We start from the raw sequence: 15,139 nt of genomic DNA on the forward strand, positions 1-15,139 counted from the left end.
CATATATATGCGAATATTATGACAGTAGAGCATTTGTATAATGTACAGTATTTACAGGCCGCTTTGATTTATATTGTCGGAAATGTGTACGTACGTGTAAACCTGAAATTATTAGGAATAGTATTAAAACGCCAACACACATTGATATTTTCTGCCAGTTACTCTGGACTCTAAACCACATTCTGACTTTTTGCACTTTCCATATTCTTTTTATTATTGTAACGTTATTGTCCTGATTATTATGATGAACATCGGAGCTGCATTTTTACGGTATTTAATTGTGTTATTGAACGCACCGTAAATCTGCGACAAAGGAAAATAAAAACCTTATATTTAAAAAATATCTACTCCATTAATAACTTTTTAAGAAAACCTCATAAAATATCTTTAAACTTCTATTTGCGTGTTTGAATTTATTTACAAAAAAAAAGATTTATCTCGCTGAACCGGAAGTGAACCCGGTCTACTTCCGCTCCTCCCAGAACGTCACTCGGCCAAGATGGCGAGCGGAGGAGTGTCCGTGGCTTCGCTGTGGACCGAAGTGAACCGCTGCGGGCAGAATGGAGACTACACCCGGGCCCTGAAGGCTCTCACTAAAAGTAAGGAGCCCTTTGGTGTCCGTGTGACCGTCGAGCAGCGCCGGAGCTGCGGCCAGTCCGCCGGCGGACGGGGTTTTTCTCCGGGCAGCGGGCTGCACTGGGCCAGCTGTTAGCATGTGGCTAGGCTAACAGCAGCTTTCCTTCCAGACCTCTCAAACGTCGACTTGTTGATCAAACTTCTCCCCCAAGCTGCACGCGTCCGGGTCCGAGCGACATTATAAACTTGTTTCCGTGTGTTTAATGTGTGAAGAAGGTTTAATACTCCGCCTCGTATCTCCTCCGTCCTCCTCTGACCACTGACGTGTCCCTAGCCGGGATGCTAACTTCTCATGGCTGGCAGCTGATCCGCTTCCAGTGAGCTGCTCTAGTCTGGAGGAACCTTTGAACTTCTCTCTATCATCCGGTTTTAATGCAGTTAAACTAGTATTTAGTCAAATAGATGAGAAAGGAAAACCGAGCAAAGCCTCAACTCCATTTTAAACTCACTTTCTTTCCTTCTTTGCATCTGAGGAAACGTGGAAAATGATTCTTAATCTTTGTTGTCACTGTGGAAGCTCAACGAAACAAAGGGTTTCATCCTCTAATCACATCACGCCTCTTATAAAGATTCCTCACGATGTTATACAAATATATAACAACTGACTGTATTGCAAAAGTAAGCAATAGAAGTATAGATAAAGTTCTTTGCTGAATTCTACGTAAACACGAGGTAACACTGGTGCAAAGTGCAGTCAATGGATTGAAATAGATGAGTATGATAAATGACCAGTATTGACCAGTATAGACCAGTATATCCACATTAACCCAGGAAGGTGCAAAACTTTGTGTCAGATTTCTGAAACTTATATTTCATTTATATCTTTAACCCCATGTAGACCAGATCAGGTCTGCAGTTAAATCACCTTTTTCTGTTTTCATAAATGAAATGAAGGTTTAAAAAATCTGAATCACTGAAGTGGTGCAAAAATTGGAGGAGAACTAAAGTGATGTCTTTTTTCTGAACATTGAATCTGTGTTGTTGTTCTTCCATGATATGCATCACTGAGCGTGTTCTAATGTGTGTTTTCTCTTCTGTCGCAGTTTTGCAGGATAACAGGGAGGATGTGACGGCCCTTCAGTGTAAAATCGTTTGCCTTACTCAGAACGGCAGCTTCAAAGAGGCTCTGAATGTCATGAACACTCATACAAAAATGCTCGGCAGGTAAACAACAACAACCACTTATTTCACTTGACATTAACTTCTCCCTCTCGTGTTTGGTCAACGTTAATTCCTGCTGTAATTAGAGCTACAGCAAAAATCTGATTTGACATCATTTATTTCATCACTGAGATCATTTTTATTTTCTCTTGTCCATCAGTGAGGTGGTGTTCGAGAAGGCGTACTGCGAGTACCGGCTGAACAGAGTGGAAAGTGCCTTGAAGACCATTGAAAATGCTCCGGAGCAAACTGACAAGCTGAAGGAGCTTTACGGTCAAGTGGTGAGGATTTCTGACCAGTAGCATAGATATAATCTTACTGGAGGCTGGATGTGTAGTGTTAGATATTGTGTGGAAAGCACAACATATACTCTCAGGTTTTTTACTTCCCAACTCTGAAACTGTGGCTGACTGGATTTGTCTCTTCCTCTTCATTTCCTAGTTGTACAGACTGGAGCGATACAACGATTGCAAGTCCGTCTACACAGATCTGATCAGGAACTCCCAGGATGAGTACGAGGAGGAGAGGAAGACCAACCTGGCTGCTGTTCTGGCTGCAATGAGTCAGTGGGAGAAGGCCCCTCTGGTAAACACCACACTGACAATACTTTTTGCGTTGTTGATCACATCTGGGCTGATGTTTTAGTCATTAACTGATGCTTTTACAACAAGAGCATGAGTGACGCAATCAAATGTAGATTGGATTGCGTCACTCATGCTCTTGTGTGCCTCACTTCATGTTTAACTTAACTGTGCATTAATTTAAGATGTGTTTCCCCCTCTGCAGGAAGATCTCGGTCTCCCAGAGTCGACCTATGAGCTGTGTTACAACACTGCCTGCGCTCTGATTGGCCAAGGACAGCTCATGGAGGCTTTTAATAAATTACAACAGGCAGAAGGTCGGTCACAGCCCTCGTACCTTTTATCATCAAGTCCTTTTCTGTCCTGTTACGATCTAATATTAAATTATTGTTGTTTTTTTCTTCAGAGCTTTGCAGAGTCTCGCTGGCAGATGATTCTGTAAGTGGCACGAACTTTGTTTTATTAAAATATGTTTGTATCATTTATCAAATTGGACTTGTATTCTGGCCTTGATAAGCTTTGGGGAAGTCACAGACATTTCTGAAAGGGATTCATCCTGTTGTCAATAACAAATTTTGTCATGAGGGTGAGTCCCACATGTACTGTCCCAAGCTCCGGGTGATTGAGTTCTCCCCAGAATAATCACTTGTCATTCCTGGCTTGTTCCCTTGAAGGATGTAACTGAAGAGGACATTGAGTCGGAGTTGGCCGTCATTCATTCTCAGATGGCTTACATCATTCAGTTACAAGGTCGGACAGATGAGGCGCTGCAGCTGTACAACCAGGTCATCAAGCTCAAGTAAGTCCAGGATGTTTAACGTGAGGAATATAGATGAGAAGAAAGAAACTAGGGTTGAAATGATGTTGCCGTAGTGAAGTTTGAATTTGGGTTGTGACGGTACATGAGGATTTCTGCTAGATCTAAAGGAAATGGTTTCAGAAGCCATTCAAAAGGCTGTAGAAGAGATTTTAATTTTAATGTGTAATTGTTTGATTTATTTCCAGACCGTCAGACGTGGGGCTGCTCGCTGTGACTGCCAACAACATCATCACGATAAACAAGGTGGGTGGACTGTGAGCCTGCCAACGTCTGTGTTTAATGAGCTAATCAGCATCGAGACATAACAGCGAACCTCATTACTTCATTCTTAACCAGGCTCATCAGGCCTGATTCCAACTGGAGCAAGAGATGTTTTCATTAACGCTCTGTCTGTTCCCTCAGGACCAAAACGTGTTCGACTCAAAGAAGAAGGTGAAACTCACCAACACTGAGGGTGTTGAGTACAAGTTGGCGAAGAAGCAGCTGCAGGCCATCGACTTCAACAAAGCTCTGCTGGCCATGTACACAAATCAGGTACGGTGATGGAAACAAAATCCCCAGATGTGACTCAGAGGAGGACGTTACAGTGATGACTGATGTTGCTGTTTGTCGTTAACAGGCCGATCAGTGCAGGAAACTGTCCTCCAATCTTCAGTCTCAGAACCCGGGTCACCCTCGACCGGTCCTCATCCAGGTCGCTCAGCTGTGCAGAGAGAAGCAGCACAGCCGAGCCATCGAGCTGCTCCAGGTACGAACGAGTTTGTTTCATTCCCACAATTAAAATGTACGTAAACATCGTTTTTCACATACACTTTAAAACACCCTGTCAATGACTTTAACTCTATTTACCAAATTAAGCTAATTTAGCTGTTGTGCCCAATGTCTGTGGCTCTATAAATGTTGAGTACTATTAAATGTAAAACATGATCAGCTCCCAGCTGTTTGTTTTCCCGCTCTTTATGGTTCCATTCATCCACAGCTGCTACAATCCAGTGTGTGCTGCTGATAACATCGTCACTATCGTGTGTGCATCCAGCGATTTGTGTTTTCACAGATCTTAAACTGTCTCTTTACTGTTTTCCAGCAATTCTCTGATCAGCATCCAGAGAGTGCGTCTGGCATCAAACTGACAATGGCACAACTATATTTAATACAAGGTACCGTTGTGTTTTTATTTGGTTTATGATTTGATGCGTTCGGACAAATTCTACCGTCTTGGCATAAGAAGTTATAGAAATTCAAAAATCTTCAAATTTCTTATAATATAGCTCATATGAAGGCATATATTTGACTAACTTAGTGGTTTATTCTGTTATTTTTAAGTAAAACGTTTGATAGAAAAATATTCATTCAGTGTTTTGTGATTAATTTGGAGGTTTTTGTTGTTATGGGCTCTTTGTGGGTCTCAGGAGCTGAATTTGTGTCGTTACACTTTGTTTAATTGATTTGTTTTGGTCCTCAGGTCATGTGACAAAAGCCTGCGATGTCCTGAGGTCCATTGAAGAGTTCAAGCACAAATCAGGGATGGTAAGTCTTTAAAGGAAAACATCATTGTGCATTTAAGTCATCAGATAGTGTCGATTTCATACTTTTAACTGTTTTAAAGTCATTTCTCATCACATTGACTCTAACTCTGTGTGTCACTCCTCAGATTTCAGCTCTAGTAACGATGTACTCCCATGAAGAAGACATCGACAGCGCTATTGACGTCTTCAAACAAGCTATCGAGTATTTCCAGTCTGAACAGGTACTGTATTGACAGACTATGGTAATAAATCCAGTGGAGAAAGTTATTTTTAAAAACGAATAACCACTTATAGCCATAACTGTGTGTGTGTGTGTGTAAAGACAATCCGACACACATGTTAGTTCCTGAACATGTTTCCACTGTGTAATGTTCCTGTTCTTTGTATTTTTTGCTCCGCAGCCTGGATCTGCTTCACACTTGGCTCTCGTACGAGAAGCTGCCAACTTCAAACTGAAGTACGGACGGAAGAAGGAAGCCATTAGTGATCTGGAGCAGCTGTGGAAGTGAGTCCCAGCATGTGGGGAGTAGCAGAGTAACACATGACGTGCATCTCAGAGGTTAACTCTCAGCTGCTGATTTATCAAACTTGATATCACTTCATGCTAACATATATATATTTTTATTTTTATTTAAACAGTCAGAACACCAAGGACATCCACACGTTGGCACAACTCATCTCAGCGTATTCCCTGGTGGACACAGACAAAGCCAAATCGTATCCTTTTCACCTACCGAACATTTGCTGATTTATTCTAGCAGTTGATCAACAGAAAATAATGAGCAAGTATTTTTTGTCTTGATTAATAGTTTAAGACGTGTGAAGATGCTGTTATGGGCTCTGGAAAAACTAGTTACATTTTCTACCATTTTTATCATTTTACAGGAAAAACAATCAGTTGTTTCACCAAGTAAATATCCAGCAGATTAATTGATGATGAAAGAAAATGTTCTTTGAAGCCTCAGAAGACCAAACGACAGATGGTTGATCTAGAATCTGAAATGATGGAGTGCAGGTGAAGTGTCAGAACAATGTTTCCTTAGCGTTCCTCTCTAGCCTTAGCAAACACCTCCCCTCCGCCGAGGCCATGTCTCTCAACGTGGACGTGGACGAGCTGGAAAACTCACACGGGGCCACATATGTCAGGAAAAAAGCCGCTAAAGTCCCGGGAGAAACTCTTCCTAAAGAACAAGGGTAAGGCCGCCACGTCGGATTCATGATTTTCACATTTATTCAATTATTTTTATAGAAGCTGTTTTAACCTACATGTCTGCATTTCCTTTACAGCCAAGCTGAGATCAAGAAGAAGAGGAAGAAGAAGAAAGGTACGTTGTCACTTGTTACCTCATATTTTATAAAGTCCTTGTATTGAGATAATCTTTACAACACTGAGTAACGTTTACTCAGCAACAGCGCCCCCTGCTGCCACACATGGTGATTTATTCTGTCGGAGCAATGAAGCATAATGAAGTATACTCTCATTTTAGGCAAATTACCCAAGAACTGCGACCCTAAAGCAACCCCCGACCTTGAGAGGTGGCTTCCCATGAAGGAGCGCACCTACTACAGAGGCAAGAAGAAGGGAAAGAAGAAGGATCAGATCGGAAAAGGCACGCAGGGAGCGACGCCAGGAGCTTCAGCCGAGCTGTGAGTAGGAGCATGTGCACGTCACCTGTGAGAAAGAGCTGTCTGGAGGGGAAATTCCTGTAATTTGAACCTTGTGATCAACTCTTCTAATGGAGGAAAAGCAGCAGAAATTGTCCTTTTTTTTATTTCTCTGCCAATGAATCCTCAGCGGAGACCTCCAGCTGCTGTGCAGGAGAAACTGCACATGTGGTCTCTTGGCCAAAATAAAGTCGGACTAATGAAAAGTCCATCTGTTAGAATGAATGTCTAACTGCTTTAACACGAGATGTTAAAATATCAGCTTTCAATTCGTCTCTTTATGAGTTTTAATCACACACAGGAATTGTAGAATTGGGTTTTTGTAAAAAAATCCATAAATCATAACATTTCTATATGGATGTAGAAGAGTTTTGTTGAAACAGTTGATGAATCCGTTAGATGTTAAGAGTTTGAGAACAATCTGTGACACCCATTGGTTTTCTCTCTCCGTTCCAGGGACGCCAGTAAGACGGCCACTAGCCCCCCTACCTCCCCCAGACCAGGGTCTGCGTCCGGCTCCACTTCAGCCCCCGGCAGCAACGTGGTCCCACCGCGGCAGCAGAAACCTGCCGCCTCGGGGGCCACTCGCAAGAAGGCACCACAGAAGAAGAAGAAGGGCGGGAAAGGAGGCTGGTAGACGGGAGGAGGAGAGAGCCACGGGACACATTGACGTTTGTGTGGCCGACAAATCACCAAGAGATCATAAACTCTCTTTTTTTTTTTTATGTTTCAACTTTCATTTTACTTTTGTTGTTGCCGTTCATTTAAATGTCTCAAACCAAAACTTCCCCTTTTCGCTGAACGTTTAAAGGACAGCTTCTCTAAAATGAACTTTTAGTTGCTCTTCAGAAGATGACGTTTCCTCAAGTGAGAGTTTTGATTTCTCTCAAGTTCATGAACTTTGAGGTGAGACGAGAATGATTAAATGAAAACTTCCTCAGTCACTGAAACTTCTTTTTAAATGTCCACTGACAGGAAAGAGGCTTTTACTTAGTGTGTGGAGACCGAAATCAAGTTCTGGTTTGGTAGGTGGATCTGAATCCTACATTACCCATGAGCCTCTGCTTCACATCTCGATACAGGAGCCATTCAGATGTGCAAATTAAAAATTCAAGAGCTCCAACGTTACTAAATGAATCCGATGCATCAAGAAACTTAGACATGTCGTTCCTCCAGCTGTGCACTCGCCTCAATGAGAACCTTCCTGTTAATCCAGAGGTGGCTTCTGTACAGTCACATCTGTAACTGTAGAGAGTAGCTGGTTCTCTTCTGCAGATCTCTGAGCTCCAGCGTTCAGCTCAGACTGGAGAGCTTCTCTCTCAGCTCTCCTCGTCAGGTTCCTCAAGTTTTCCTCCTCTGGAAAAGTCTGACATGAAGCCGGCTCCTCCAACCGAGCTTGAATATTTTTTATATCAAATCATGCATCTTTCTCCCCTTGAACATGTTTCACAGATGCATCTTCCACATGTGAGGATGCTGTTTGCAATCAGCCACAATGTTGAACGTGTTCATTTTCATCCAATAATTAAAACAAGAAATCTTGATACTGTGGAAAACACGGATGAGTTTAAGGACCTTTTGGACATTTTGTGAAACCTGCTGCTTCGACGATGTAACTTGAAGTTCCGATTTGGGAGAATTGTCTTTTAATATTTTGTGGTCGGACGTCAAACTCTGCATCATCTCTGAAATTGTCCCTTTACTTTCAGTCGACCATCGACCTCTGAGCATTGGATGAAATGTCAAAGAATATTTATTTTTGAATTCCTGTGTTGGTCTTAATTCAAGCGAGAGAGAATTTTAACTCGAGTTTAATTCTGTCCGATGCATGTTTTAGGAAATGAGGAAAGAGACTTTTGGCCAAACAGGTTTCCAGTTTTGTTAAATCTTAATAAAACTAACAGCAACACAAAGACCTCCTGTGTTACTTGTGTTTGTGGCTCAAATTGTGTTTTTGTTGACGTTTGGCAGGAGAGAAGATTTTAATGATCGGGTTTGTATTTTTAGTTTTTCTTTTAGCTTATGAATATTTTTTTTAACTAAGCTTATGGATCCAGCTGTCAGAATAAAATCAAGGGATATAAAGGCAGTAATAATGCATTTCAGTATTTCACATTTAGAGTAATTTCTATAATGTGAAAATAATGAACTATACATATAATCTACTTATTAAGACTAAAACAGGATAATATTTAGTTTATGACCTGCTCTTATTAGCTGATCAGTTATTGTGTGCATGATTTTTCTTAAACCAAACATTAACCTGTGCTTTAATTGGGTCAGTGTTTGCAGAACAGCACTTTGCCTGAGGGCTCATTAATGTTTTCCTTTAATCGTGTGCACATCATATATATAAACAGATAAATAAATGTAGAAATATATTTATAAAATTGTGGAGAAATATACAAAAATCCGAATACATAAATGTACAAATACAAAAAGTACAAATTTATGAATACATTAATGTATACATTGAGAAATACATGAATTAATTTCTAATTAGATAAATGAGGAAATAAATTAACATCCAAATTAATACATGTATAAATATAGGAATCGTATGTTTCATTTCCAAATTTATTAATGGTTTTTTTTCATTTATCTATTCCATTGTACTTATATTTATATAAATATATACATATATTGTTATATTTATGTATGGTCTTTTTCATCCTTCGTAGTGGAGACGTTCGGTGACATGTGGACAAACAATGTCCGCAGCAGTTCTCTTGATTGGATAATTGACCTGATTATCCCCGCCCACTCCTAGACCCAGCTCTCAGGTGATTGGCTGAAATCGAGCCTCACCTGTCTGGACTGTGCTCCTCTCCTGGTTTTGTTTCGAGCTCCTCAGATCTGCAGCTGTTGAGTTGTGAGGTGTTGTGGACACGATGCCTCGTCTTCCCCCCATCTACACCGACTTCTTCTTCCACCCTCTGACGGAGGACGTGGAGGAGCTGCTGGCTCGCTTCCAGCACGCCGACTCTGTGAGGTACGAGGTGTTTTCAGCCATCTGGAGGAACATGGGCCTCTCTGATGTCTTCTTGGGCTGCGCAGGTGTGAGTGAGAAGAAGAGGTTCAGCAGAGTGACACTAGCCACAGCCATGAAGTACTTCCTGTCTCCGTACAGCTACCAAATCCGAGTGGGAGGCCTGTACCTGATGTTCGGTTTCTACCACACGCAGCCCGCTGTTCCACCTGTGAAGATCAGACTGGCCCTGCAGTACTGGGACCAGGTGCAGAAGTTCCTGAAGGATTCTGTGGAAGCTGGGCATCATGATGTGCTTTACATCTACAAGAAGCTGGTGTCCATCAAAGCCATACACTACACCGCCATGCCTCACTTCCTGTCCTTCATAAAGCAGAGGAAGCCAAAGAAGGAGCCGGTGTGTGCAGGGTTTCTGGGGAGGGCCACGGCCGTGCAGGAGCTCGTCTCCGCAGACTTCCTGGAGGAGATGACCAACGTCCAGGCCCAGTATGAGACGCTGAAGGAGGCCACGGTGGAGGTCAGCAGCCAGGTCACCATGACGCAGCAAGACTTTGCCTCCCACCTGAAGGATACCATGTCAGAGTTCCTCACATGGCAGCAGAAGACGTTCTCACAAAACGGCAAAGACAAGAACTCTGGAGACGACGAGGAGGACGAGAAACCAGATGAGGAGTCCAGCAGCAGGGCCAGGCTCCTGTGCTCCATCAAGAACAAGAGCTACAGCGGTGTCCAAGAGGTGTCCAAGGCCCGGAGGCACCGCCAGACCCAGGTGGTGGAGTCCTCGAGGGCGGAGCACAATCAGGAGACTGGGGCTAGCCACAAAAAGAGGCCCCCGTCCCTGAGGGCCCGGACCAGGCAGAACCTCAGGGTGGTGCCGGAGAAGAACAAGCTCAACGCCTGGCTCCTCACTGCTCCTGAGAAGCCGACGGGGGACCAGTGAAGAGGAGACGACCCGACAGCACCGCTCAGACCGTGATGGGAGGGAAGGAGGGCGACAGGTTCAACCCGGCTCGGTTCATTTAAAATAAAGAGTTTACTTTTCTATAGAGTTGGATTTGAGTTGATTTGTTGATGTTGTTTGTTCAGTTATTGTATAAAAAAATATTACATTGGCATCCTTTTCATTTCTAAATAAATGTACTGGTCTGCTGATGCATGTTTCTCGAGTTCCTATTTTGTTTTAATGTGGAATTATATGACTTTGATATGAGTTTTATTTAAAAAACAAAGAATAAACAAGAGTTAAAAATCCTTTTCTGTATTTGAAAGTATTATAAATGGAATATCTGAAGATTATGTTTGATCTAAAATAATAACTCAGTTGTGTAAAAGTGAATAAAATATAATCATTACAATAAAGCCTTTAATGTTTTAAAAGTTTCAGTAATATCACGTGAAAACAATTAGAATCTGAATTGAGAAAAGGGAGTAGAAATGTTTTATTTTTAATTTAATGTCTATTTATTTATTCTATTTTCTAAGAAACCTTATATCACTGTGTAGGTGAAACTCCACCGTATCTCAAGATAATAGAAAAATAAACATTGATTAATATAAATATTGATTTCGAGTTCAGTTGACATGGGGAAGGGAAGGTCGCGCCCCCTGGTGGTCAGCCTGCGGCAGCGCATCAACACAGAGCGGGTAAACAGGCCGGAAATGAGTTCCCGCAGCTTCCTGTTCGTTAATCCACTTGTTGAGGAGCTGATCCGCAGCAGGAGGCGAATTTAAAACTTCACCCAGAACAATGTCCGCCCGCCTGTGAGCAGCGAAGCCGCCAGTCGAGCACCATGGTCGGGTGGAGAGAAGCCGGAGTCCTCGGTGCCTCCGCGGCGGTGGCGGGGGGCGTCGCGTATCTGATCTGGAACTACGCGTCCTTCTCCGGGAAGAAGACGCCTGGAGCCCGGGCCGGAGGAGCAGGAGGAGGTGGTGGAGGAGGACAGGAGGGAGAAGACAGGAAGGAGGTGGATGGAGAGAGGAGGAGGAGGAAGGAGGAGGAAGAGGAGAAGATGAAGATAGTCTCTGCTGCAGCTGCTCCTCCGCCTGTTGCTGCGGACAAACACCCAGAACCACCCGAGGTAAGAGGCGTCTTCCCCGGACTCGAGCTGCTGAGGAGCTCGGCTGGAGGCTGGAGGATGTTGGAGGGTTTAGTTTTCTGTGAAAATATTAAAATTATATAGGAAATAAAAATGTAACAGGGGCGGACACACACACACACACATACTCACACACACACACACCCCACCCATGTCACTGTAGACATGTTGTGTCTCTTTCTATTGGGATTGTGTCTTTGTGGTCATTTTGTTTTTAGTTTTTAGTCGTTTTGAGTCATGTTGTGTGTCCTTGTTGTGATTCTGCAGCGCTCTGTATTTGTTTTGTGTTACTTTATCTGATGTGTATCGGTCTGTGTGTGTGTGTGTGTGTGTCTGTCCACAGTCCAGGCCGAGGGGGACCCAGGTTCTGGTTCTGGGTCTGGATGGAGCCGGTAAAACCAGTCTGCTGCACTGTCTGTCCACCGGCAGCCTGGAGCAGGACATGCAGCCGACTCAGGGCTTCAACGCCGTGTCCATCAACAGAGAGGACCTGCACATCGAGTTCTTAGAGAGTGAGTCTGACGACACGTTAAAGTCGTTAAACACGTTAAAGTCACAGGAGATAAAATGGGCTCCATGGTGATTGTGATGATCTGTTGTGTGTCTGTCAGTCGGCGGTAAAGAGGAGCTGCGGCCGTACTGGCAGAAATACATGTCCAAGGCTCTGCTGCTGGTGTTCGTGGTCGACTCCTCCCACCCACAGCACTTCCCAGTTGCTAGGGAACATTTACACGCGCTGCTGACCTCTGACCCCAGCCTGCCTCTAATGGTGCTGGCCAACAAACAGGTGAGTGTGACAGAAAGCACTCGAGATGCTTTTCAATAAAAAGCCTGTGAGCGTCTGTGTTCGGTTTGAAATCTGTTAACGCAGCTTCGCTTTGTATTCAGGAGATTTTTATTCAGATGATTTGTGATTAATTATCGATTAACCTGCTGATGAAAGATCAATTAACTTTAAAATGTTTGGAAGTAGATGGTAAATCACAGTTTCCCAGGGTCTGTGGTGTCTTCCGTGTATTTTTATTTTGCTTTATCCTCAAAACCCAAATATATTCAGTTTGATTTTTATAAAAACTTTAATTTCCAGAACATAATCGGGGCATTTTTGTATTAGAAATTACTTCTACAATCTCCTGCTGTGTTCTTCGTAGGTAAAAGGTAAATATGGAAAATGTCCTGTACCCAATAATCTGCTCACATGTCAGAACACGGCTGTAGAAAGTGGTTTCCTCCGTCTTCACCAGAATCTAAGACTCAGATGAAGAATCCTCTTATTCCTTAACAACGTGGACACAGTTACACATTTAGAAACTGTCTAAATGTGTCTCCACCACGCGTCTCCTCATGTCCTCTACCTTCTCCCCCTCTTGTTTCCAGGATCTCCCGGGCGCCTGCAGCATCACCGACCTCCACGACGCTCTGTCGCTGTCGGAGGTCGGCGACCGCAGGCTGTTCCTCATCGGCACCTACGTGAGGAAGGGCGAGGCGGAGCTGAGCTCGGGCGTTCAGGACGCCCGGGACCTGATCGTCCAGATGGTTTGCGAGAGCAGATAAGACACGTCGGTTACAGTTCGTCTGTGGTCGTTCACTTAATCTTGTGTTTTCTTTGCACTTCTTCACTTTATTGTTTTCACGACACCAGCTTGGCTGAAAGTCTTTTTTTTATTTATTTGTGAGAAAATTAAAACGTCTTGTTTTGGGTACGTTTAGAATAGGGATTAAAGAACACGCTTTTTATTTCACAGTCACCGAATCACCAGATCTGAAGACTGTAATCGTTTAAAACTCGTCTCTTAGGTTCAGTCTGTTCATGATGGTAACGAGCATCATGCGCTGCCTTCACTGATTTCAGTTCACTCTAGAGTTTGCAGATTTATCACCAGCGACGAGCGAACAGTTAGTTCACATCACAGTTTTTATTTCTTTGGAGTGAATGCAAACAAACACATTAAAAGCACAGTTGTAAGAAACGGTTTATTTTTCTAATCTCATAATCTACAGAATATTCAATACCTCAACATCGACCCCTTCAGACCTGGTGTTAACGTCTGTCCTGAGTGGACTCATCACAGGTGGTCAGCGCCAGGTCCAGGTCTCCTGTCACTCGTGGTCACAGGAGACACGTTCAGGACAGGTCTTCACACCAGGTCTGATGAGTCGTCCTGAGGAGGAGACACATTCAGGACAGGTCTTCACACCAGGTCTGAACGGGACCTTAAAGACCTAAAAGAAGCTAAACTAGGAAGAGAATAAACATATCACGCTCCGACACCAGCTGAACATTACATTAATCTATTATTTGGTCAAAATTGAATCTGTGCCGACACCAAAGTTTCAAAGCAAAGCACAAATCTGAAGAAAACTGCAGCGTGACATGATGTCTGGGTCTTTAAATTTTTCTAACACTGACCCTCCACTGGAGCTGCAGACACAATAAATATTAATATTTCAAAGCATAGTTTCAACAGGAAACCAGCGTTTGTTTAATGTCTAAATGAAACAGCTGTTAATAGGAGCAGGAAGTCGTTTTATTGTGATTTTATCAACGACGTTACCAAACCGACGTGATCTCGTTTCTCACTGGAGCGTCCGTGTTGGTTTACAGCTTTAAAATCACTGTGACTTTTACGATACGACGTCATTTCCCTGTTTGAACTTTGTCTTAATCTTAAAAAAAAAGGGAATTGACTTTTTTGAAAAGAGAAATTAAACCACAGGTGTTTTGCTTTATTTTCTTTTTTTGGGGGGGGGGTAAGCTTTATGTGTTGTCGCTGTTCAGAGAGAAGTTACCACTCAGCTTTTTACTCATTATCTTTGTCTTATTACTTATTTCATAGGGTGAAATCAAAGTTTAATTCACTTTGGGATAAAGCCTTCATGTGTATCACTGTTCGAAGAATGTAAACGTTTTTAACAGCATATCCAAAGTTTTTCGAAAACCAAACCATGTCCAGTTGAAAGTTAAAAAGTTTAAAGTATTGTGTGTGGAACGGTTCCTCCCAGTTTGATGTAGTTTTTACCAGAAGAATTTTGGAAAGTTACACATTTTTCTGTTCTGCAGGTTCTAAGCTTGTGCTCGTTCAGTTTGAAATCAAATAACAGACGCTACATGAAAGTCTCAGCTTTAATTTGACTTCACTGTTTAATACTTCCTGCACAGTTCTGTTCTTAAATACTTAAACGTATATACTAAAATAAATATTCTAATAATAAAAGTTCTTGTTACAGTTTAAACAGATTCTTTTGTCACTAAATGAATAATTGAATAATTAATTTGCTTCGTCTTTACACTTCTGATTGTTGCTCTGTGTTTTACGTACATTTGAAACCCTACACGTTTGCCACCATGTGTTAAACAGTCTTTATCTCCTACACAGTTATTTCTTATTACCTTTTTAAAATTAAAACAGAGACTTGCTGCTTCAATATCATCTCCAATATATATCTTTATATATTTCAAACTGAACGTGGAGAAGCTCAGAACCTTGAAGATCAAAAATTGTGTAACGCTCCAGACACTTTGTCGTGGTCCGGACTGTTTGTACTGTTTTTCACATTTAAATAAAAATATTTCAAGTAATTGTCTGTGGAGTTTTTAGTTATTGAGCAGATCACAGACACACACACACACACACACACACACACACACACACACACACACACAC

The 15,139-nt window shown here is 42.5% G+C and overlaps 3 protein-coding genes across 3 annotated transcripts; all 3 read left to right on the top strand.

Annotated features, from left to right (window-relative positions):
- The first annotated feature begins 466 nt into the window (after nucleotides 1–466).
- On the top strand, nucleotides 467–8,302 carry srp72 (signal recognition particle 72). The gene is made up of 19 exons (XM_035161139.2): nucleotides 467–599; nucleotides 1,680–1,800; nucleotides 1,958–2,078; nucleotides 2,239–2,382; nucleotides 2,584–2,695; nucleotides 2,785–2,816; nucleotides 3,053–3,177; nucleotides 3,384–3,441; nucleotides 3,601–3,732; nucleotides 3,818–3,946; nucleotides 4,283–4,355; nucleotides 4,661–4,725; nucleotides 4,850–4,945; nucleotides 5,126–5,229; nucleotides 5,364–5,441; nucleotides 5,781–5,918; nucleotides 6,012–6,049; nucleotides 6,212–6,371; nucleotides 6,846–8,302. The coding sequence occupies exons 1-19, from the start codon at nucleotides 500–502 to the stop codon at nucleotides 7,024–7,026; spliced, it is 2,007 nt and encodes a 668-aa protein (XP_035017030.1). The 5' UTR covers nucleotides 467–499; the 3' UTR covers nucleotides 7,027–8,302.
- Nucleotides 8,303–9,191: 889 nt separating this feature from the next.
- LOC118112109 (snRNA-activating protein complex subunit 1-like) lies at nucleotides 9,192–10,491 on the top strand. The gene has a single exon (XM_035161140.2). The coding sequence runs from the start codon at nucleotides 9,281–9,283 to the stop codon at nucleotides 10,316–10,318; it is 1,038 nt and encodes a 345-aa protein (XP_035017031.2). The 5' UTR covers nucleotides 9,192–9,280; the 3' UTR covers nucleotides 10,319–10,491.
- Nucleotides 10,492–11,033: 542 nt separating this feature from the next.
- Nucleotides 11,034–15,054, top strand: arl9 (ADP-ribosylation factor-like 9). The gene is made up of 4 exons (XM_035161141.2): nucleotides 11,034–11,456; nucleotides 11,818–11,986; nucleotides 12,086–12,261; nucleotides 12,852–15,054. Exons 1-4 carry the CDS (start codon nucleotides 11,169–11,171, stop codon nucleotides 13,026–13,028), a joined length of 810 nt encoding a protein of 269 aa, XP_035017032.2. The 5' UTR covers nucleotides 11,034–11,168; the 3' UTR covers nucleotides 13,029–15,054.
- The last annotated feature ends 85 nt before the right edge of the window (nucleotides 15,055–15,139 follow it).

This window comes from Hippoglossus stenolepis, chromosome 7 (assembly GCF_022539355.2).
Source record: "Hippoglossus stenolepis isolate QCI-W04-F060 chromosome 7, HSTE1.2, whole genome shotgun sequence".
NCBI classification, from domain to species: domain Eukaryota; kingdom Metazoa; phylum Chordata; class Actinopteri; order Pleuronectiformes; family Pleuronectidae; genus Hippoglossus; species Hippoglossus stenolepis.